We start from the raw sequence: 21,955 nt of genomic DNA, 5'->3' as shown, positions 1-21,955 counted from the left end.
CATCTCTTCCTCCTGCCTCTGTTTACAGTTCACAGGCAGGGGAAGCTTCTCATTCGCCAGGAGCAATCGCGAGGGGGTGGCCAGAAATCAATCAATGGCCGCCCCCTCATCACGGACCGCTCCTGAAGCGAAATGGACTGTCACTGCCACCGGGGGGGTCCAATTGGACCCCCTATCCGCTGGAAGGCAGGCACATACAGGTACGTTGATGTGCCTGTCCGTGCCATTGTGCCGACGTATATGTACAGGCGGCGGTCCTTAAAGCGGGAGTCCACCGGGACTCCGCGTTTTTTTTTTTTTTTAAAGCCAGCAGCTACAAATACTGCAGCTGCTGACTTTTAAAATAGTGACACTTACCTGTCCAGCGCGCCCGCGATGTCGGCACCCGAAGCCGATCTCTAGGTCGCCTGTCGGGTCCTGCCGCCGCCATCTTGGGTATGGGAATCAGGAAATGGAGCCTTTCGGCTTCATTTCCCGGTTCCCTACTGCGCATGCGCGAATCGCGCTGCGCAATAAGGACGCTCCCCGCTGCCTCTGGGATCTGTGTGTTTCCCAGCAGGCAGCGGGCACTTGCGGGAAGGGGCGGGCACTTGCGGAAAGGGGCGTAAGTTACGCCCCTTTCCGCAGAGAGCTATCCCGGAAGTGGGTGCAGTTACCTGGATTATCCAGGTAACTGCACCCCCCTCCCCCCTGAAAGGTGCCGATTGTGGCACCGGAGGGGGGGAGGGTTCCGATGAGCGGAAAGTCCACTTTAGGGTGGACCTCCGCTTTAAGTGGTTAATGTGTCATAAATGTACTCATCTCTTAATTTCTGATTGTGGGCTGACAATATGTAGAACTTTGTGGGCTCAATGGTGTCAGCCAGGGGCGGACTGACAACTCATGGGGCCCCCGGGCAATAAGAGATTATGGGGCCCCCAGGAAATCAGAGATTATGGGGCCACATAGTATACACAAACACACACACAGTATACAATCACACACACAGTACACACAGACACGTTTCTATTGGCTGAGAAGGTACTGGAGAGGTGGGGCAGCTATAATCTTGGGATTTACATACTGTACCTGGTTTTACTGAGGCTGGCAACCCTGATGGGGCCCCCCAGTGGCATGGGGCCCTCGGGCAGTGCCCGAGTAGCCCAATGGTCAGTCCACCCCTGGTGTCAGCCCCTACCCCAGCTGCGTTTTGCTGGGGTATCATAAGGAAAAAAGCTGAATTCTGGACAGAAGGAAGGATGGCTGCCTTCCTTTTTAACCCTCAATACCCCTTTCTTTTCCAACCACCCAACCTATGGATACATCACAATCCAGCTATTACAGCCACAGACTAAACCCCTAAGTAGGGATGAGCCGAACAACCCCCGGTTCGGTTCGAGGCAGAACATGCGAACTGACAAAAAGTTCGTGCGAACAGGCGAACACCATTAAAGTCTATGGGATCCGAATGTGAAAAATCAAAAGTGCTCATTTTAAAGGCTAATATGCAAGTTATTGTCATAAAAAGTGTTGGGAGACCCGGGTCCTGCCCCAGGGGACATGTATCAAAGCAAAAAAAAGTTTTAAAAACTGAAGTTTTTTAGGGAGCAGTGATTTTAATAATGCTTAAAGTGAAATAATAAAAGTGAAATATTTCTTTAAATATCGGGTATGCCTGTAAAGTGGAACATTTTTCCCATGTTTAGAAGAATCCTTGCAGCAAAAATAGGATTTTTTGTACTCACCGTCCGACACAGCTCCTCTCTTAGCCATTGGGTTGTTTGCCCTATTACTAGGAGATACTAGGCATTTGATGTAACACAACACTCACAACTCTTAGTTCCGCCCAGGGGGCGGTCCCTTGGGCAACAACTCTCCAGTCTGCCAGACAGACCTCAGTACGTCAACAAGCAGTATAACGTAAAGATAAAAAGGAGGGGCGGGTGCTGTGTCGGTCGGTGAATTACAGAGAAAAGTATTTTACGGTCAGTACAAAAAATCCTATTTTCTCTTAGATTCACCGACCAACACAGCTCCTCTCTTAGCCATTGGGACGTCCCCAAGCAGTGCCAAACGAGGGGTGGGAAAACAGCAAAGAAACTTCATCCACCATGGCAAGTGGGAACTAGTGAAACTTTACCCACAAAAAACAACAGTGTGTGGAAAAAGTCACCACAAAAACCAGGGTACCCTCAACAGGAGTGACTACCCATAACTGCACCAAAAACTGCGGAATGTAATGCAACAGCACATTAACTTAACAGTACTGTGTTTTTATCGAAAAACCAGGAAAAAAAGGAAATATATATTGCGTATTCATTTGCAACTGCAAAACTTTGCGGTTAAAACAGGCATTAGCCGATGCACTGACGTCTACCTTGTAGAACTTGGTAAACGTGTGGACAGACGACCAGGTCGCCGCTTTACACAACTGAGCGACAGACGCTTGATGTCGGAAGGGCCAAGATGTTCCGATTGCCCTTGTGGAGTGGGCCGTGACCGGAAAGGGGGGCACCTGCCCCTTTAAGGCGTAGGCTTGCACTGCAATCTGTCTGGTCCACCTGGAAATGGTGGCCGACGAGACCGCCATGCCTTTCTTTGGACCAGCCACCGAAACAAACAGTGAATCTGACTTCCAAAAGGGAGCAGTGGCAGACAAATACACCTTTAGAGCCTGAACGACGTCCAGAGCGTGAAGGGCCACTTCCTTAAGGTATTTCGGCTTAGGACACAGAGATGGTGATACAATGTCCTCGTTGATATGAAAAGCCGAGACCACTTTCGGTAGAAAAGATGGCTGCGGACGCAACACCACCTTTTCCTTTTGGATAACCAGATAGGGCAACTTGCAGGACAAGGCTGCCAGTTCCGAAACCTTCCTGGCCGATGTGATGGCCACTAGAAAAAACACTTTCTGGGAAAGAGTCAACAGGGGAACCTCCCTGATATTTTCAAATGGCGGTTTTTGAAGCGGCGACAACACCAGGTTCAAATCCCATGGGGGTAAGGGTGGACGCACCGGAGGGACTACATGTCGTACCCCCTGAACGAAGGTACTCACTAAAGAGTGAGATGCAAGGGGTCGCTGAGAAAAGACAGCCAAGGCTGAAATTTGCCCCTTAATGGTGCTTAACGCCAATTTCTGGTCTACTCCTTGCTGAAGAAACAGCAGGATCCTGGATATATAACTGGGCATAAGGTACTGCCTCGACGGAGGCTACCATGAGTCCCAGTACTTGCATGCAAAAGCAGAGCGATGACCACTTGCGGTTTATAAGCAGTTTTACCGTGGATCTGAGAGTCTGCAGTTTGTCTGAAGGGAGAAACACTCTCGCTTCCATGGAGTCCAGCAGCAAGCAGCAAGTACTCCAGACGCTGGGTCGGTACAATCACCGACTTCTTTAGATTTAACAGCCACCCGAATTCTTGCAGGGTCTGTATGGTGATCACCACATTCTCCTCTAATTCTGAGGCAGAAGATGCCCTCAGGAGGAGATCGTCTAGGTATCCCACGATCGTGATCCCACGTTGCCTTAGCAATGCCAAAATTGGAGCCAATAACTTGGTAAAGACTCAGGGGGCTGATGCCAGACCAAAAGGAAGAGCCACAAACTGGTAGTGGGCTTCCCAGACTGAAAACCGCAGAAATTTTTGATGCCAAAGGCATATGGGTATGTGCAGGTACGCATCCTGGATGTCTAAGGATGTCAGGGAGTTCCCCTGATGGAGTGCAGTGACTACTGAGCGAACTGATTCCATTCTGAACCTCTGCACTTTTACAAAGTGATTGAGGGCTTTTAGGTCCAAGATTGGACCTACCCCTTCCTTCTTGGGAACCACAAACAGATTTGAGTAGAATCCCTGGAAGCGTTCCGATTCCGCAACCGGTACAACCACCCCGCGATGCAGCAGGTCTCTTACTGCCCCCAAGAGGGCCTCCCGGCGAGTCGGGGATACGGGTATGCTGGAGGGAAAGAATCTGTGTGGAGGCCAAGAGAGAAACTCTATCTTGTAGCCTGTGGAAATCAGATCGCAGACCCATTGGTCGAATAACTGAGAGGACCACCGGGCTGCAAACTCCCAAAGGCGACCCCTCACCTGAGACATGGGTGGGGGCAAACCTTCATGCAGTAGCACTTTTATTCACAGGCTTGGAAGGCTTGCGGTTCCAGGGACGTTTTTGACCGTCCGTGGTCGTCCTGGGGACGTTTTGTCGAAGCTCCGGGCGGATGAAAAACCCGTTTGTGAGCGGAAAAAGAGGGCCCTTGCCTACGGCGTGGCTCCTTAGCCTTCCTGGCCTGTGGGATAATAATGTCATCCAAGGAGGCTCCAAAGAGCCATTGCCAAGGAAGGGAAGATCCGTTAGGGCTTTTTTGGATGCCTGCTCAGCAGACCAGCATTTTAGCCAAATCAGGTGCCTCAGCACCACGGCTGACACCGAAGCCCTGGATAACAGAGGGAGAGCATCCAGGCCGCGTCACAGATTTTTTGAGAAGGCTCTCCTCAAAAGGGTAACGCACCGCCATGTATTTGGGGAATCAAAAAGGTCCGTTGTGGGCAACCTCATTCCTTGTAAATAAACTTGTCAAAATAAGTCAGATACGGGAACATAGGTGAACGTGCTGGCTTGCGGGACCCAAAAGGGTCCGGTACATCAGCAGAGGGATCTGCTGGCTCCTGCATGTTCAGGGTATCACGCACAGCTGTGATAAGTGCTCCAACAAGCGCTTTGCCGTGCCTGGACCCGGGCGGGGACTCATCCTCACTGTCCGAATGGTTCTGGTCAGTGTCGTTTGACAAGACAGAGCAGGAGTCACCAGTCTCAGCAGGACCTGTGTCTGCGTCAGAGCTCTCCCCAGAAGACGGGTGGGGGGGGGCATTAGTGCACCTTTCTTCCCACGCACCGCCTCCATCTTGGCAACAAACGAATTGAGGACCGCCGTCAGGGTGTCCATGGGCACTGCGCAGTCTGCAAGTGACCCGGTTGCAATTGTCTGGATTTCGGGGGAAGAGACACCAGTTTCTGAAGCCATGCTGACCCTACCCTGTCTGTCACCCGAAGGGGACTTAGAACATTGAGAGTCCCACCCTCCTTGCTGCCGTTGGCTGAGGGGCTCTTTCCCGCTGGACTCACCACCCTGAGGAGTTCTGCGCTATCCCACAAGCAGTGCCTGTAGTTCCTGTGGTCTTCCAGGTGCAGAGGAAACAAAAGCTGTGTCGGTGGCAGCCGCTGCAAATAGCGACAAACTGTTCTGAAATGTGCTCAGGCTTCAATAAAATGGCCACCCAGTGTCCAGTACAAAGACATAAAACACAGGAAAAATGGCTGTGAGAGCAGATGAGCACATGCTGCTGCTAGAGAAACACTGAAAAAAAAACATGTTCAGGCTTCCAGAAAGTGGCCGCCAGTGTCCTGAATAGGAGATCCCTAGGAAAATGGCCGCTGAAGCCCAGGAAAGCATGCTGCCCTTGCCCACACCTAAAATGGCCGCCATCAGCTCCATGAGGTACAGGAAGAAAATGATGGCAGTGAATACAGTGCCGTACAAGACATCAGCAAAACCTCACAGACACCTTCCAGGGGCATGAAGAACAGGACCCAGTACACCACTAGGCAGCGCAGCCCCCCAACCCAGATGAGAGCCCCCTGGAGAGCCCCTGTATAGGCACACACACACCGCTCAGCAGCCACATGCAGCATCCCCCACAGGGAGTGAAGATAGGAGCAGGGAGAGAAGAGAGGGAGGTGAGGGACACCTGAATCAACCTCCCAGGGAATGCCCAGCTTCTCAGCCCCACCGAGGCAGGGAGAGCTGTACTTACCAGTCCTGAAGAGCTTGGAGACATTCCACTACAGACCCACTCTCTGATCAGTAACTCTCTGATCAGTACAGGGTGGCTGCTGGCCTCGGCACACTGTGACGCAGACATCAGTAGCCCGGTCATATGTGTGCCCCGGAGCATAAAAGATCACAGACCACCTCTGGAGCTGAGGTTTTCGTCATAGCCGACCCAGTGTGGAGCTCTCGTCTGCACACGCTCGATTTCCAGGCTACAAGGATAAGGGTATCCAGCCTGTCACCCAGCCGGCTGTTGATAGTAGATCACAGGATCATTCATCTTGCGCAAAAATCATTCTTCTGCATAAAAAAGCACGGACCGATGGGCCCGCAGGGTTCCTAGGTCCTTCTCCTTCACTGGGCAAAATAAAACTGAGGTCTGTCTGGCAGACTGGAGGGTTGTTACCCAAGGGAACTAAGAGTTCTGAGTGTTGTATTACAACTAATGCCTAGTATCTCCTAGTAATAGGGCAAACAACCCAATGGCTAAGAGAGGAGCTATGTCGATCGGTGAATATAAGAGAAATTAAATTTCTAAAGGAATAAAAGCCATTCAAAACTGCTTGCGGCTGTAATGTATTGTAGGGTCCCGGCAATATAGATGAAAATCATTGAGAAAAATGGCATGGGTCCCCCCCAGCCCATTACCAGGCCCTTTGGGTCTGGTATAGATATTAAGGGGAACCCCGCACACAAATAAAAAAAAAAGGCGTGGGGCCCCCAGACCCCATATACTCGAAACAGCAGTATACAGGCGGTCCCCGGGTTACAAACAAGATAGGGACTGTAGGTTTGTTCTTCAGTTGAATCTGTTCGTAACTTGGAGCATTTTTTAAGTGTAGCTCCAGCGAAAAAAACGGAAAATTGTATACTCACCTTTCTGTAATTTTCCTTTCCTGGTGCATCTTCATGGCAGCATACATATGGGTTGTGACTCCACCCCCACAACCCATATGTATCCTGCCATGATGCACCAGGAAATCATTTTTTAAGCTTTTTGGATAACATAGGGAAGGGTTATCCCCCCGTAACATTTGTTTTGCTGTCTGTGCCCCTGTTCAGAAGATTTCACCTCACGTTCTGTCTCAATGACAATCGAATTTTGAAAATTTTTGGTTATTAGGGAAACAAGGATTGGTGATAAAACAGTGTAGACAGTTTTTTTCCAAAATTAGCTCTTACAGGAGAGAATTTCCCTTCCTTGGGGTAGATTTCCTCTCACTTCCTGTTGTCTCCCTCTGTTTGTAAGTCGAATGTTTGAAAATAGGGGACCGCCTATATATACTATACGGCCTGCGCTATATACTCGATGGGAAAATTGGGCCTTGGGTGTTGGTGCCACAACACTGTAAGCCCTCACAGTTAATCTTGGTGGGCGCAGGAACAGGCCCTGCTATGAAATATATCAAGAATCGTAATTACATGCCACTGTTAAACAGGGGCAGAAAAATTGGGCCTTTGGTGGTGGTGTCACAACACTGTAAGCCCTCACAGTTACTCTTGGTGGGTGCAGGAACAGGCCCTGCTGTGAAATATTATATCAAGAATTGTAATTACATGCCACTGTTAAACAGGGGCAGAAAAAATGGGCATTTGGTGGTGGTGCCACAACACTGTAAGCACTCACAGTTAATCTTGGTGGGCGCAGGAACAGGCCCTGCTGTGAAATATATCAAGAATTGTAATTACATGCCACTGTTAAATGGGCAGAAAAATTAGGCCTTTGGTGGAGGTGCCACAACACTGTAAGCCCTCAGTTACTCTTGGTGGGTGCAGGAACAGGCCCTGCTGTGAAATATTAGATCAAAAATTGTAATTACACACCCCTGTTAAACAGGGGCAGAAAAATGGGCCTTAGGCAGTGGTGGTGGTGCCCTGAACCAAAAATATTCTTAGAAGCTATCATCATGAAGCTTGAGGAGGAATAGGATAGTCACTCAGCATAGGCAGTCTTCAAGGGATCCCACATCCATAGAAAAATCAAGCGGGTACATCAGCATCAGGTGCTTGGTAGCTGGTGATCGAAGACTGATTCATTTTTATGAATGTGAGCCGATCAACAGAGACTGTGGACAGGCGCACTCTGATTGGTTACAAAGCCTCCAGCAGCAATGAATGTGTGTTTAGAAAGAACGCTGGATGCAGGTCAGGCCAGCAGCTCAATTGCATATTGTGCAAACTCTGGCCAATGGTCCATCCTCAAGACCCAGTGGATGTTCAGTTGGAAAGTCTCCAAGTCTGATCTTGCCCCTAGATATTCCTGCACCATGTAATTCAAACGCTAACAATGGTTGCTGTAACCAATCAGACCTTGGCACTGAGGACTGAAGAATTGTCTGAAGGCATCGGTCAGCCGGCCACCTCCTCCACCGCTCTTTCTTTGACTGAACGAAGCCTCAGCAACATGTTGTGCGGCACCAGGTAATTGTAACCTCCCAGGCTCTGGAAATGCATTGCACAAAGCTTTCTACAAGGCCTCCCGAAGATGTTTCAAGCTCTGCTCCCTTTGAGAAGGCTGGATAAGTTCTGCAACCTTAACCTTGTATTGTGGATCAAGAAGGGTAGCCAGCCACTAATGATCCATCTCCTTGATACCACGAATCTTAGGGTCCTTTCGCAGGCTTTGCAGGATCAGGTAGGCCATGCAGCTTAAGTATGCAGAGACATTCGATCCCGAGTCCTCTGGGTCACTAAGGATCACATGATCCACAACCATCTCCCCCCAGCCACGTACAAGTCCATGGGTTTCTGGGGACTGAAAACGATCCCTTGAAGACTGCTACTGAATGTTATCCTCCACCTCTATCCCGACACAACCCTCCTCCTCATCTTCCTGTGTTATCCGCAGGAATCTTATCTGAATAAAGGGGTCCTTGAGAGGTAAGGAAGTCCTCCTCTTCCTCCCGCTGTTCTGCCTCAAGTGCCCTGTCCATTATTCCATGAAGCGTGTGCTCCAACAGGAAGACAAGAGGGACAGTATCACTGATGCATGCACTGTCACTGCTCACCATCCTCGTAGCCTCCTCAAATGGTGATAGGACAGAGCATGCATCCTTGATCAGTAGCCACTGGCGTGGCAAAAAAAAAAAGCCAAGCTCCCCTGACCCTGTCCTGGTGCCATACTCACACAGGTACTCATTGATGGCCCTCTGCTGCATGTGCAGACACTGCAGCATTGCCAACATTGAGTTCCACCTGGTGGGCATGTCACAAACGAGGCGGTTCTTGGGTAGGTTGCATTCCCTTTGAAGGTCAGCCAGCCAAGCACTGGCATTATATGACTGGCGAAAATGCAGACAGACTTTCCTGGCCTGCCTCAGGAGATCCTGTAAGCCCGGGTACCTGCTCAAGAACTGCTGCACCACCAAATTCAGGATGTGAGCCAAACAGAGAACATAGGTCAAGTGTCCCTGTCTGAGGGCGGAGATGAGGTTGATGCCATTGTCACATACAACCATTCCTAGCTGAAGCTGGCATGGTGTCAACCACCTCTGAGCCTGCCCAAGTCCCCTAAGCAGACCAACTCAAGCAATGCATGGCATCTTTTTGTCTGACTGCTTGCGTAGCCCCTTGAACGCCTACAGAGCACCGCTGGTTCAGAGGACCTATCATCAGTGGAAGAGGCCATAGAGGAAGAAGAGGAGGGGGTGGAGGAGAGAGCTGTGGCAGAATCACCACTAGCATTTTGGAGGCATGGTGGCGAAACAAGCTCCAACAATACTGAACCCTATCCTGCATCCTTCCCAGATACCAGCAGTTACCCAGTGCACCGTAAAAGAAAGGTAACGTCCCTGTCCTTGCCTGCTGGACCATGAGTCAGCGGTAATATGCACCTTACTGCTGACCGCCCTGTCCAACGAGGTCAAGACATTGCCTTCCACATGTTGGTAGAGAGTAGGAATGGCCTTCCGTGAAAAGAAATGGCGTTAGGGAAACTGCCACTGAGGTACCGCACATGCCACTAATTCACAAAAGGGGGTACAGTCTACCAGCTGAAAAGGCAGCAGTTGCAGTGCTAGCAATTTGGCCAAGCTAGCATTCAGACGCTGAACATGTGGATGGCTGGGACCAAATTTCTTTAGACAGTTCAGCAACTGGGGTAGGAAAATTTGCCTGCTAAAATCGGATGTTGGTGTACCGCTAGCAGATTGGCTGCAAGTACTTGGGACACCTAATTCTATACCTTCATTTCTCTCAGTGCAGGTTTCTGAGAGGACTGGAAGTATAGTGGGGTTGGAGATCCCAGCTGATGAGCAAGGAGAGGTCCACCTTGTTCTTTGATGTGGGTTTTAAGTGCTGTTGCCAACAGACTACATGGGAGGTCGTCATGTCTGGTCAAGCATGTGGTGCCCAAGTGGCTGCTATTTTGGCCACTCTTGATACGTCCAGTCAAAAAAGGCCCACACCAAAGAACTTTTCAAAATATGCGGGGAGTGAGCAGCGCCCTGCACCTGCTTAGATCTGCGGTGTGATGCAATAGGGAGGCTGCCCCCTGCCTCATTGGAGATGTGCCGCCTCCACCTCTCTTCTTCTATCAGGCACCCAAGTAGTCAGTGACCTGTTCATTCCCTCCCTCCTCACTGGAGCAAACTTGGCAGTATGCTGCAGCTGGGGGAACGACTGCAAGTTTCTTGTCCTTCGTGGGCACCCCCTCTCTCTGGGCTCACGTTACTGCCTTCCTCTAGCTGGGTACCATCATTGGAGCCTTCAAAACGCTGGGCATCCTCCTGGAGCATGTACACAACACTCCTCAGGAGGACATGGTGGGGCTAGGGAAGGAGTGACAGATGCCATTGAGACGGGGGAAGAGGCCGCGTTGACAGCTGCTTTGCTAGTACCCTGAGCCTAGGCGAGAGAGGATGAGCTGGGGGAACATGACTGCCATTTTCTTGTCCTTGGGCATCCCCTCTCACTCTAGGCTCAAGTTATTCCCTTCCCCAACCTGGGTAGCATCATCAGAGACTTCAAATCGCTGCACATCCTCCTGCAGCATGTACCCCAACACTGTGGTCGAATCGTTTGGGGGACTCCTCCATGCATGATGGTGGGGCTAGGGAAGGAGTGACTGTTGACATGGAGCCAAAGGAATAGGCCACTTTGGCAGGCAAACTACTCTGAGCCTGGGTGACAGCTTTATTATCCATTTCACCAACTCTTCTGCATGTTGTGGCTCAATAACACTGCCAGCTGCAGGGGGAAGAAGAGGGGGGGGGGGAGAAAAAAAAAGACAAGCGTGTCCCACAGCCACGTGCTGAGGATGCACTGTGTCCACGACCAGCACTGTAGACACAGAGCCTGCTTGCCCTTTTAGTGGCATGTGAGTGTCTGCCTCCCCTTGGTGGCCTTCTGGACATGCTGTAAATTTTGTTTAGCAAAACCACTGTATTGTGTAAACCAGCATAAAAGTAGTAGCAACTGCACAAGGGGTGCACGGTACTGTGTACACCACCAGAAGTGTAATAGCAACTATGAGTGCACTGTATTGTGTACACCACCAGAAAAGTAGTAGCAACTGCACGGTACTGTGCACCCATAGCTGTTACACACTGTATGCGTATATATATATATATATATATATATATATATATATATATATATACACACACACACACACACACATTGGGGCAAAAAAGTATCTAGTCAGCCACCAATTGTGCAAGTTCTCTCACTTAAAAAGATTTGAGAGGCCTGTACTTGTCATCATAGGTATACCTCAGCTATGAGAGACAAAATGTGGAAACAAATCCAGACAATCACATTGTCTGATTTTTGAAAGAATTTGCAAATTATGGTGGAAAATAAGTATTTGGTCACCTACAAACAAGATTTCTGGCTCTCACAGACCTGTATCATCTTCTTTAAGAGGCTCCTCTGTCCTCCACATTACCTGTATTAATGGAACCTGTTTGAACTTGTTACCAGTATAAAAGACACCTGTCCTCAACCTCTGCCTTTTAGCTAAGATCAAGTGCATCTGTTCTTATCAGTTACCAGGAGGTGGCGCTTGCATCCGTCTCTGTTCTACCGCGAGGTGGAGCAGGGGTGGCGGTTGCTATGCAAAACCTGCTGGTGTAAAGGTGACCCGGAGCGGTTCGTAGCCGAAAGGGAAGCCTTCTGATGGGGATGGAGAACCACTGGTTGGCACCAGGGGAGGGGACCCTGGCCTTCTGGCTTGGATTGTGGCAGCTTTAGCTCCGGTCAGTTTTTCAGGAGGGAACGTTTGTTCCCCTGTTTCCAACAGGGGGGCCTGTACTTCCTGAATGTAATTAGGTAGGAGTGATGGGAGCGAGGGTGAGGCCTGATGGCAAAGGGTCTCACTAAGCTCCTATATCTCCATGCCTTTCTGGCTGGGGTGGGGGCTGTTGTGGTCTGGGCTGCGGGGGGGTCGGGATGCTTCTTTGGAAAAGCCTATGGTGATGTGCCCCTGAAGTGGCAGTTCAGGGGTGCCTTACATTCACAGGGATTTATCACTTTGAAGTCTGGCACCACGGACACTTCACTAACACACTTTTTCACACCTGCCTCTAGGGCCCGGCCTTTTGGCTAGGACCAGAGGAATTTTTAATTCCTGGCCGGAGGGCCTGGCCATTGTATTGCACAATGACCACCTTTTCACTCTCCTCGTCACTATCCCTTGCCTCACTTTTTATTTATTTATTTTATGTGTGTGGTTTGTCACGTTTTGTGTTGTCACTACACATTTGATGAGTAGGGTGTCGGTCCTCTGACCTATCCTGAAATTCTTGTGGGAGGGTGGACATAGGCCTTCTGGCTTGGTTCACCCTCTTTGGGGGGTCTCCCTTCGGGGGAGCCCCTATTCCCTAGTACCTGGGTGGGTCTGTTTCGGCAGAACTTCCAGAGAAAGGCGGTTGTCCGGCTTCGGCTGTATGGGCCATGAATCTGGTACCTCAGTCTTCGTCTGGAGCCTAACACCCCGGGGGATCAGGGTAAGGTCCTTCCTTGTGGAGGACAGCAGACACCTGTTGCAGGTTTTTGTGTGTCACTCTTGATGTGTGTCCACTTTTTTGGCACCGGGTGGAAGTTTGTTGGGGTGTGTTTTGCATGCCATAGGCTTTTTGCAATAGAAAAAAAAAAAAAAACCTGTCCACAACCTCAAAACGGTCACTCCAAACTCCACTATGGTGAAGACCAAAGAGCTGTCGAAGGACACCAGAAAAAAAATAAAATTAAAATTGTAGACCTGGAAAGACTGAATCTGCAATAGGCAAGCAGCTTGGTGTGAAGAAAGCAACTATGGGAGCAATAATTAGAAAATGGAAGACATACAAGACCACTGATAGGTCCCAGATCGAGGGAGATTAACGAATGACCTGCAGAGAGCTGGGACCAACGTAACAAAGGCTACCATCAGTAACACTACGCCGCCAGGGACTCAGACTCATCACTGCTCTAGAGATCTGCATAGAGGAATGGGCCAACATACAAGCAACAGTGTGTGACAACCTTGTGAAGACTTACAGAAAACGTTTGACCTCTGTCATTGCCAACAAAGGATATATAATAAAGTATTGAGATGAACTTTTGATATTGACAAAATACTTGTTTTCCACCATAATTTGCAAATAAATTCTTTCAAAAATCAGAATGCGATTGGATTTGTTTCCAAATTTTGTCTCTCATAGTTGAGGTATACCTATGACAATTACAGGCCTCTCTCATCTTTTAAAGTGGGAGACCTTGCACAATTGGTGGCTGACTAAATACTTTTTTTGCACCACTGTATACTCTGCATCCAGTGTAGCTATATCTGACTGCAGGCCATTCCTGGTGTACTTTTTCTAATATACTTCAGGCAGTTCATTCAGTTAGCTGCAGTATACCGTATATACTCGAGTATAGGCCGACCCGAATATAAGCCGAGGCCCCCAATTTACCCCCAAAAAACTGGGAAACTTATTGACTCGTGTATAAGCCGAGGGTGAGACATGCCTGTCCATCCCTGTGTGTGTGTCCGTCCATCCCTGTGTGTGTGTCCATCCATGCCTGTGTGTGTGTGTGTGTCCATCCATGCCTGTGTGTGTGTGTGTGTCCATCCATGCCTGTGTGTGTGTGTGTGTCCATCCATGCCTGTGTGTGTGTGTGTGTCCATCCATGCCTGTGTGTGTGTGTGTGTGTGTGTCCATCCATGCCTGTGTGTGTGTGTGTGTGTGTGTGTGTGTGTCCATCCATGCCTGTGTGTGTGTGTGTGTGTGTCCATCCATGCCTGTGTGTGTGTCCATCCATGCCTGTGTGTGTGTCCATCCATGCCTGTGTGTGTGTCCATCCATGCCTGTGTGTGTGTGTCCATCCATGCCTGTGTGTGTGTGTCCATCCATGCCTGTGTGTGTGTGTCCGTGCGGCCTTGTGTGTCCAGCCTACCTGTGTCCCGAGCCTCCGTCCTTCTGCCATGCCAGGATCGCCGCTCTTCGTCGGCGCCTCGGTGGCCATTCCACTGTTCAAAAGCCGCGCCTCCGTCTGTGATAGGCGGAACACTCAATTTCCCAGCAGTCTGTGTTCCGCCTATCACGGACATCTTCTCATCCTCGTCCGTAGTATGAGGATGAGCGGATGTCCGTGATAGACGGACCACTGACTGCTGGGAAATTGAGTGTTCCGCCTATCACAGACGGAGGCGCGGCTTTTGAATAGTAGAATGGCCGCCGTCTGTCTGCTCGACGCGCTGATCGGGCAGGCAGACGGCGATGACTCGAGTATAAGCCGAGGGGGTGCACTTTCAGCCTCAAAAAAGAGGCTGAAAATCTCAGCTTATACTGGAGTATATACGGTAATATATATTTATTATATAGCTACACTGGATGCAAGATATCTGGCTGCAGGCCATTCCTGGCGTACTCTTTCTAGGCAGGCTATTCAGTTAGCTGCAGATTTTTTTTAGTGTGTGTGTGTGTGCATATAAAAAAAAAAAAAAAAAAAAAATAAAAAAAAATTTACACACTGTAGCTAACCGAATAACCTGCCTGCCCAATCTAAAGCTCTCTCTCCGTCCACACCAACAACACACTACCGACATGCAGGCAGCCTTATATAGTGTGGGGCATGGACTTAGTCCCCCTGAGCCATAATTGGCCAAAGGCACCCTGCCTTTGGCCAATTATGGCTCTCTTAGTGGAGGGTGCTGGGACTGGCCAAAGCATGCAGGTCATGTTGCATGCTTTGGCAAATCATCGTACAACAATGCACTGCAATCTCACAGTGCATATGGGGCGTTGAGGTGCTCAAATTTGCCATGAATGCCCCATAATAGTTTGACGAACACCCGATATTTAAGTCAAACTCATGTTCGACCAGAACATAAAGCTCATCCCTGCACCTAAGGATTACTCCATTTGGAGAACCAGATAAACACTGACTACACCGAAAAATTATAGACCCTTCATTTCTTTGTAAGTGGGCAAACAAAATCTAAAAAGGGGATCGAATTATTTTTCCCCACTGTATGTAGAAAAAAAAAAAAAAGGAAATATAATTTTTGACATTAAAAAGGCACTTACTCAACAGGTTTGGTTTAAAGATATTTTTTTTAATCTCTTCGCTGTTAAATGAATACGACAAAAACACAAGCCTGATAACATGGATTATTTATTTTGCTTTTGAATTGTTACATGTTTTTGATTATCCTGTGTAGGGTGAAACTAGAACGGTTGAAAATACATACACAAATTTGAGTACATCAATAACCACTTTTTTCATTTTTGAGCTAGACTAAATTTTCACAACCACGTGTGCGCTAGGTAATCAAACCAACACAGAAGCAAACTTTTAGGCAGAATACTGGTCAGTAAAAACAAAAGCAAAAAAAAAAAAAATTAAAAGAAAAGAAAAAAATATATATATATATATTTATAAAGAGCTACCAGATATACAGACAGGCTCAGTTCCACATTCACTACTGCATTTATAAAGCGCAAGTATTAACGTTTTGTTCGGAGATTTCAAGATCAGTGCATGGATTTTTGCTTTCAAGCGGACAGACGAACAGACAAAGAAAAAAAAGATATACACTCGAGTGGAATGTAAAAAAATAAAAAGTTGGAAAAATGCTGTGAGAGCCTGAACAGTGACTAACTGAATACAGTACTATGTGCATTAATACAGTTTACCAGTTAAATATATTGTTTTACAGAAAAATGTTCTTGAATGTGTGCTCATAACTTATGTTGTAAAGTAAGGAGAGGAAAACAACCGACGGTGCACCAACACAGGAAGGTTTGGAAATGCTCACAACCATGGGTAAATGTATAAAATGAGCCTGAACTTGCCTAAAAACAGTCTCAGAAAATATACTTCTGAAGTGCAGCATCTTGTGGCGCCTGCAAGTACAATGTGTTAGTCTTTAAACCAACCATTCTCAAGCAGGGTTCCCCCAGAGGTTGCCAAGAGTTCCTTGAGCTGTGACTGGTTGACCTTCCACTTGATAGTGCCTGTATAGTTTCAGTACCAACACTTGGCAAAGCCAGCAGAATGACACCAATTAGCTGTCTGTAAGCGTTGCAACTACTAACCACCACTATAAGGGGCCATTGTCTCTCGATAAATTGGTTTTAGTAAGGTTCCTTTGAGGCCTGGAAATTCAGGGGTTCCACTTGACTAAAAAGTTTGAGGACGGCTGCTTTGAACTGACCTCCAAGTGAGATGTAAAGAAAACAAGTCATGTAGATAGATATAGGAACTGCCAACTTCCTTCTAAAATAACAGTTCCTGGCTGGAGCAACCAGAACTAAAGTTTGTATTATTAGCCGTATTTTTATCTTGGGCATGTCTTAGGCCAAGTCAAGTTCAATTAAAATGGACTTATGCCCCTTGTATATGGCGGAGACAAGGCTAATAATCTTCACTTGAAGCAAATTGGGCTTCAAAAAAATAAAAATAAAAAAAGCACCTTTTTCCATGTAAAATTGATCACATGCACACAGCCCTGGCATTGAAGAATGGTCACATCTATAGAAAATTGCCAATTTTGTTATAGACAAGTGTTACTGAGCAAGTAACCCCTTGTTGGCTCTAGGGAATCTTTCCAATTAAACTACTGCAAAACAAAAAAAAAAAAAAACCCTCATATTTTGCATGCCAGCTGCATCAAATATGTCCAGATAGATCTCTGGTGTCTTTGGGACCATTAGGCTGGTTTCACACAGGCTTTATCTGTATTCCACATCCACTTGCTCAGCAGGAGATCAAAGCGCGCCAAAAAAAAAAAAAAAAAAAAAAAAAAGAAGAAGAAGAGGGATGACGTCCGTGTGCACTTCGCTATGCAGAGGGGACACAGACACGCTGTTCTCTGTGGAGCTGTCAGATTGAAATGGACCACCTGTGTTTCCAATCAACCGTCATCCAATCCTCTGTTTTAGGCAGACAGGGTCGGAACAAAGGCCAGCAGGTGCCAGCTGACTTCCGCCACTCCAGAGTGCTAGGGATGGTCCGATCAGGTCCGCCTGAAAAAAATGACAGGCAGACTTGATCAGATAGCCAGTGGGAAACCAGCTTTAGGCTCCATTCACAATTGTACAACTCCAAAGTCGTGAAGCAACTTTGGATGGGTGTGACTTGTCTTTCTACAAAATCTGACCCACTGCTGTAGGTAAAACATTAAAGGTATGACTTTCATGCAACTTTTGATAGATAACATTGAAGTTCTATGGCCCGCAAATTACATTAACGGCAGAACAAAATAGTGCATGAAGTCGCTACGATTTTAAGGTAGATGACATAGATGAATGGTTATCACTGGAAAACATGGGGCACAGCTTGTCATGGGACTTTGATGTCCAGAGTCATATGACAAGTCTCACAATTATGAATGGGGTGTTAATGTGTTTACATGACTTTTAAAGTGACCACCAGTCAGCAGAGCCTCCAACTATACTTGTCTCTGTATCCTGAGCTGTATAAATGTGAGGAAAGTGATCTCAATCATGGCGAAACCAAACAGGTACTTCACTGGCCCACAACAGGGAGAATTGTCTCTTCTAGGGCCAATTCATTTAAGATTTAATTCACCCCTGAAAGCAAATTTATGTTACCCGTTCATACTGCAGCATGTGCAGTTTTGCATTTAGCACTACCCCGAGTAGGTATAACGCCCAGCCGTTTTGGTGTGTTGCTCATAACAAAAAAAAGTGCCTTAGATAGATCACCCTAGATAGATCATCGCAAAAGGTCACGGTCACATTTGATTTGAGGTTTATCGGCATAAAACTATAAAGCCTAACAAAATAAAGACTGGTAAAACGTCCAGGAGAGGGAAGCAGAACAGCGTGTGATGGCTGTAAGTTAAAAATTATATAATATATATATTATATATGTATATGTAAACAGTTAAAACTATGTGGGTAAACTAAGCAATACATAGAAAATTTCAAAGTTTACTCCACAAACCGGATACTTGCATGATTACCTTGCAGCATCGTTCTATTAAAGTCACCCTATTATTGACAAGTACTTTACAGTATGTATTCGCGCCCCTGATACATGTAGTAAAACTTGTATTTTCATCTACCTTACACATAGAGAGTTAGCCAATTAGAAGGCAAAAAGGTAAGCAGTGTACCATATTCTAATCCAATGCAAAAAAAAAAAAAAAAAAAAAAAAAAAAAACACATAATCAGCTTAATTTACATGCCCATTCTAAGCTGCTGTAAATGGATTCCAATTGGATGCTAGTGATTAGTACATACCATTGATCTCTGCATTATGACATTAAAAAGGCACCCACCCTTTTTTTTAAAATTATGTGGTCCCAGGAAGGAAAAAATAAAATAAAATCGTAGAAACCATGATCTCTAACCCAGGACAGCTGCAATTTCACTTTGCTAGACGTTATCACAAGGTACACACAGGCTAGACAGTCATAAGTCATGCCAAAAAGTAGCATTGTAGTTGCAGCCAGGGCCTCTAGTGAAAAAGAAGGTCTATGGAGTGCCCAGGAGCTTTAATATGGCGCTCTATTCAGGCTTTTATTCTTCCTAAAAAAAAAAGAAGGAGGTGCTGTGGATAACCGACAATAGATCAGCAAGGTCTCTGAAGGCTGAGCCCTTATATAAAAACCAACATTAAAGAGAGGTGAAACCAAAAAATGTCTCTTCAGTTCCAAGAGGACCCATGTCAGAGTTGTCCTGAGCAAATCAGTCCAACCTAGTAGAGTCAATCTCAGAGAAGGGCATCGACCCTGGAAGTTGACCCAAGGGCCGATTACCAATCAGTCCTCTATAAAGGAATAAAAGTTTACCTTTCCTGGGAACATGTTAAGAAAGCATACATATTAGGTGAGTGAATCTACTGGCAACCATTCATAAATGACATAACATCTTTGGGTGAAGTTCCTCAAAGCTGAAGATCTAAAAAAAAGTGCACACATCAATCCAAACGATTCAACATGATGCCAAAAGACTGTATTCAGGCTTACAAAATGAGGCTTCCAGATGTAGCATTTAGATCAGACAAATGCATCATCATTACATAGAGCAAACCCCCAAACAGCATAGAAGTCAACACATCCCATGGGTTACAGTATGTTAACATCTGTTTCGTGTACAACAGAATTGTACTTCGACTTTTTGTCCTAAAAGAGGTCATAAGATAATGAGGAAAAATCCAAATCTAGAGTGATTTTAGCAACAAAGTCCCATAATCACAGTGTTCAGTTTAAAAAAGAAAACTTAATCACACAAGAGTTAATTACATATTGAAACCTTAGATATATGATATACAGATAGAATATACCATATATACACAAAAAGTTACAATGTTTGTCTCCTGTAAAATGCCCGATTTACTTCTTAATCCACAAAATGTTCTGCTACACGGAAGTTGTGAAAGTCGATGTACTATTCTCTTTACTGGTCGCACAAAGGGGATATACAATACAGAGTGATGGTGAACAAAATAAAGAAAAAAAATAAACCAAAAAAAATAAAATAAAAAAAACCAAAAATAATTGTTGCGTGGCAGTTGTTAGTTGTCTGCCTCTACATTGTCAGGCTCGTCATTCTGTTGTTCTGAGGTCCATAGCTGGAAAACACAAAAAAAGCAGTACTTTAGTTACAAATCAATGTCTTCAATATACAATTCTGCATTTGGTTTCATTTGTTTAACAACAGGGTCTTTAACCACTTCGCATCCAGGCCAATTCTGACATTTCTCTCCTACATGTAAAATACATAATTTTTTTGCTAGAAAATTACATAGAACCCCCAAACATTATATAGGTTTTTTTTTTAGCAAAGACCTTTTATCTCACACGGTATTTGCGCAGCAATTTTCGAACACGTTTTTTCAGAAAAAAAAAAAAAAAAAACACCAGTAAAGTTAGCCCAATTTTTTGCATAATGTGAAAGAGGAAGATACGCTGAGTAAATAGATACCCAACATGTCACGCTTCAAAATTGCACGCGCTGGTGGAATGGCGCCAAACGTTGGTATTTAAAAATCCCCATAGGCGACGCTTTACATTTTTTTTACTGGTTACATGTTTTGGGTTACAGAGGAGGTCTAGGGCTAGAATTATTGCTCTCGCTCCAGCGTTCGCGGCGATACCTCACATGTGTGGTTTGAACATCGTTTTCATATGTGGGTGGGACTTGCGTATGCATTCGCTTCTGCGTATGAGCTCACGGGGACAGGGGCGCTTTAAAAAAATTTTTTTTGTGTTACATTTTTATTTTTTTTAAGTTTGACACTTGATTACTTTTATTCCTATTACAAGGAATGTAAACATCCCTTGTAATAGGAATATGGCACGATTGGACCTATTTACAGTGAGATATGGGGTCAGAGAGAAAAAAAAAAAAATATAAAAAAAAAAAAAAAATAGATCCTGGTTTCCCAGCCAAAACGGTGCCGTTAATTTGAATGCAGAGGCCGGGCGTGATGTCATAACATCGCGCCCGGCCTCCGAACGATCATAGAGACTCCGGGGGACGATCTGGTCCGCCGGAAATCTCTATGGTATCATCCGAGGGCCGGCGGATCCTGTGACCAACTCACCGATGGAAGCGTAACTCCCGCCGCCCGTAAGAACGATCAAGCAGTGGAACAGCCGCTATGATTGTTCTTATGGTGCAGGAAATCGACCGGCTGAAAATGCCGATATCTGAATGATGTCTGTGGCATCATTCAGATATTACACCACAAAGCCCACGACGTCATATGACGTAGTATGGGCGCCAAGTGGTTAAATGCTACTCTCACAAGGAATGAAAGGTACCATATGAGTGGATAGACTTTCATTGTGAGAAGGAGCAGTAAATCAGAATTATAGTGTAGTACTGCAAACCCAGAAGTAGGAATTAAAAATTACCTTGAGCCTTAAAATGGTTGTAAACTCTCCCCCACAACTTTGTCCCATGTAAATCAGCATAAAAAAAACCCTAATGAACACTGCTTGTAGAGATCTCTTTACTTGCTTAGTATTGTTGTAATCCTTTTTGTTCTTTTGAATTACTTCACTGAGCATGCCCAGATGTCCCCCGATTTACAACACACTGTGTGTACTTATCTATTATCAGGATTTCCTACTGCACACAACACTGAAATCCCAGGAGACTGCAGAATCATTTCAGAGCTTCCTCCTACACACCATGTGACATCACATGGAGTGTAAACTTGGGCATCAGACAGCATTACTGCAGTCTTATCAGCTGAAGCTGATAAGACTGACATAGGCAAACATTAGATATTCGGCACAAGTAAATACTATGAAATAAAACAAGTCAGCTATGAACAGGGAAACAGGGTTGCCATAGAAACGTTGGATTGAGAAGGAGGCTTGGTTAACAGTGGAGGAAGTGTTCAATGTAAGGGTGGAAATACACTCCACTGTCGACTCAGAAAACAATACTCAAGATGGCGCTGCCTAACCCATGGAAACAAGTTTTATTAAAGTTTCTTTAAAAACAGTAAGTAATATGCGATTTAGGCCGAATTAGTGTGGCTATAGTTTGATAATTACTTATTATAATGGACTAAATGAAAAGAAGCATCAGTGTGGGAGAGTTTACTTCCTCTTTAAGTACATATACTGTACAATTAAAAAATGTTTCCCCTTCAATCACTAGAAAATATTGCTAGTAGTAGGTAGCAACATTCAACTTTTGTGCTGTATTGTTGAAGATGTTCC

The 21,955-nt window shown here is 46.1% G+C and overlaps 1 protein-coding gene across 1 annotated transcript in view; it reads right to left on the bottom strand.

Annotated features, from left to right (window-relative positions):
* Positions 1 to 15,401: 15,401 nt before the first annotated feature.
* The window catches only part of YWHAB (tyrosine 3-monooxygenase/tryptophan 5-monooxygenase activation protein beta), a 51,823-nt gene continuing 45,269 nt past the window's right edge, over positions 15,402 to 21,955 (bottom strand). Inside the window, exon 6 of the mRNA XM_077459799.1 lies at positions 15,402 to 19,848. Coding sequence (XP_077315925.1) covers positions 19,792 to 19,848 — 57 coding nt within the window. The 3' untranslated portion in view covers positions 15,402 to 19,791. The remainder of the gene's footprint in view (positions 19,849 to 21,955) is intronic.

This window comes from Lithobates pipiens, unplaced genomic scaffold (genome assembly GCF_037356315.1).
Source record: "Lithobates pipiens isolate NorthernLeopardFrog02 unplaced genomic scaffold, aLitPip1_a1.2 Scaffold_28, whole genome shotgun sequence".
NCBI lineage: Eukaryota > Metazoa > Chordata > Amphibia > Anura > Ranidae > Lithobates > Lithobates pipiens.
Note: the sequence above shows the minus strand (reverse complement) of the source record. Positions and strands in the feature narration are given on the sequence as shown.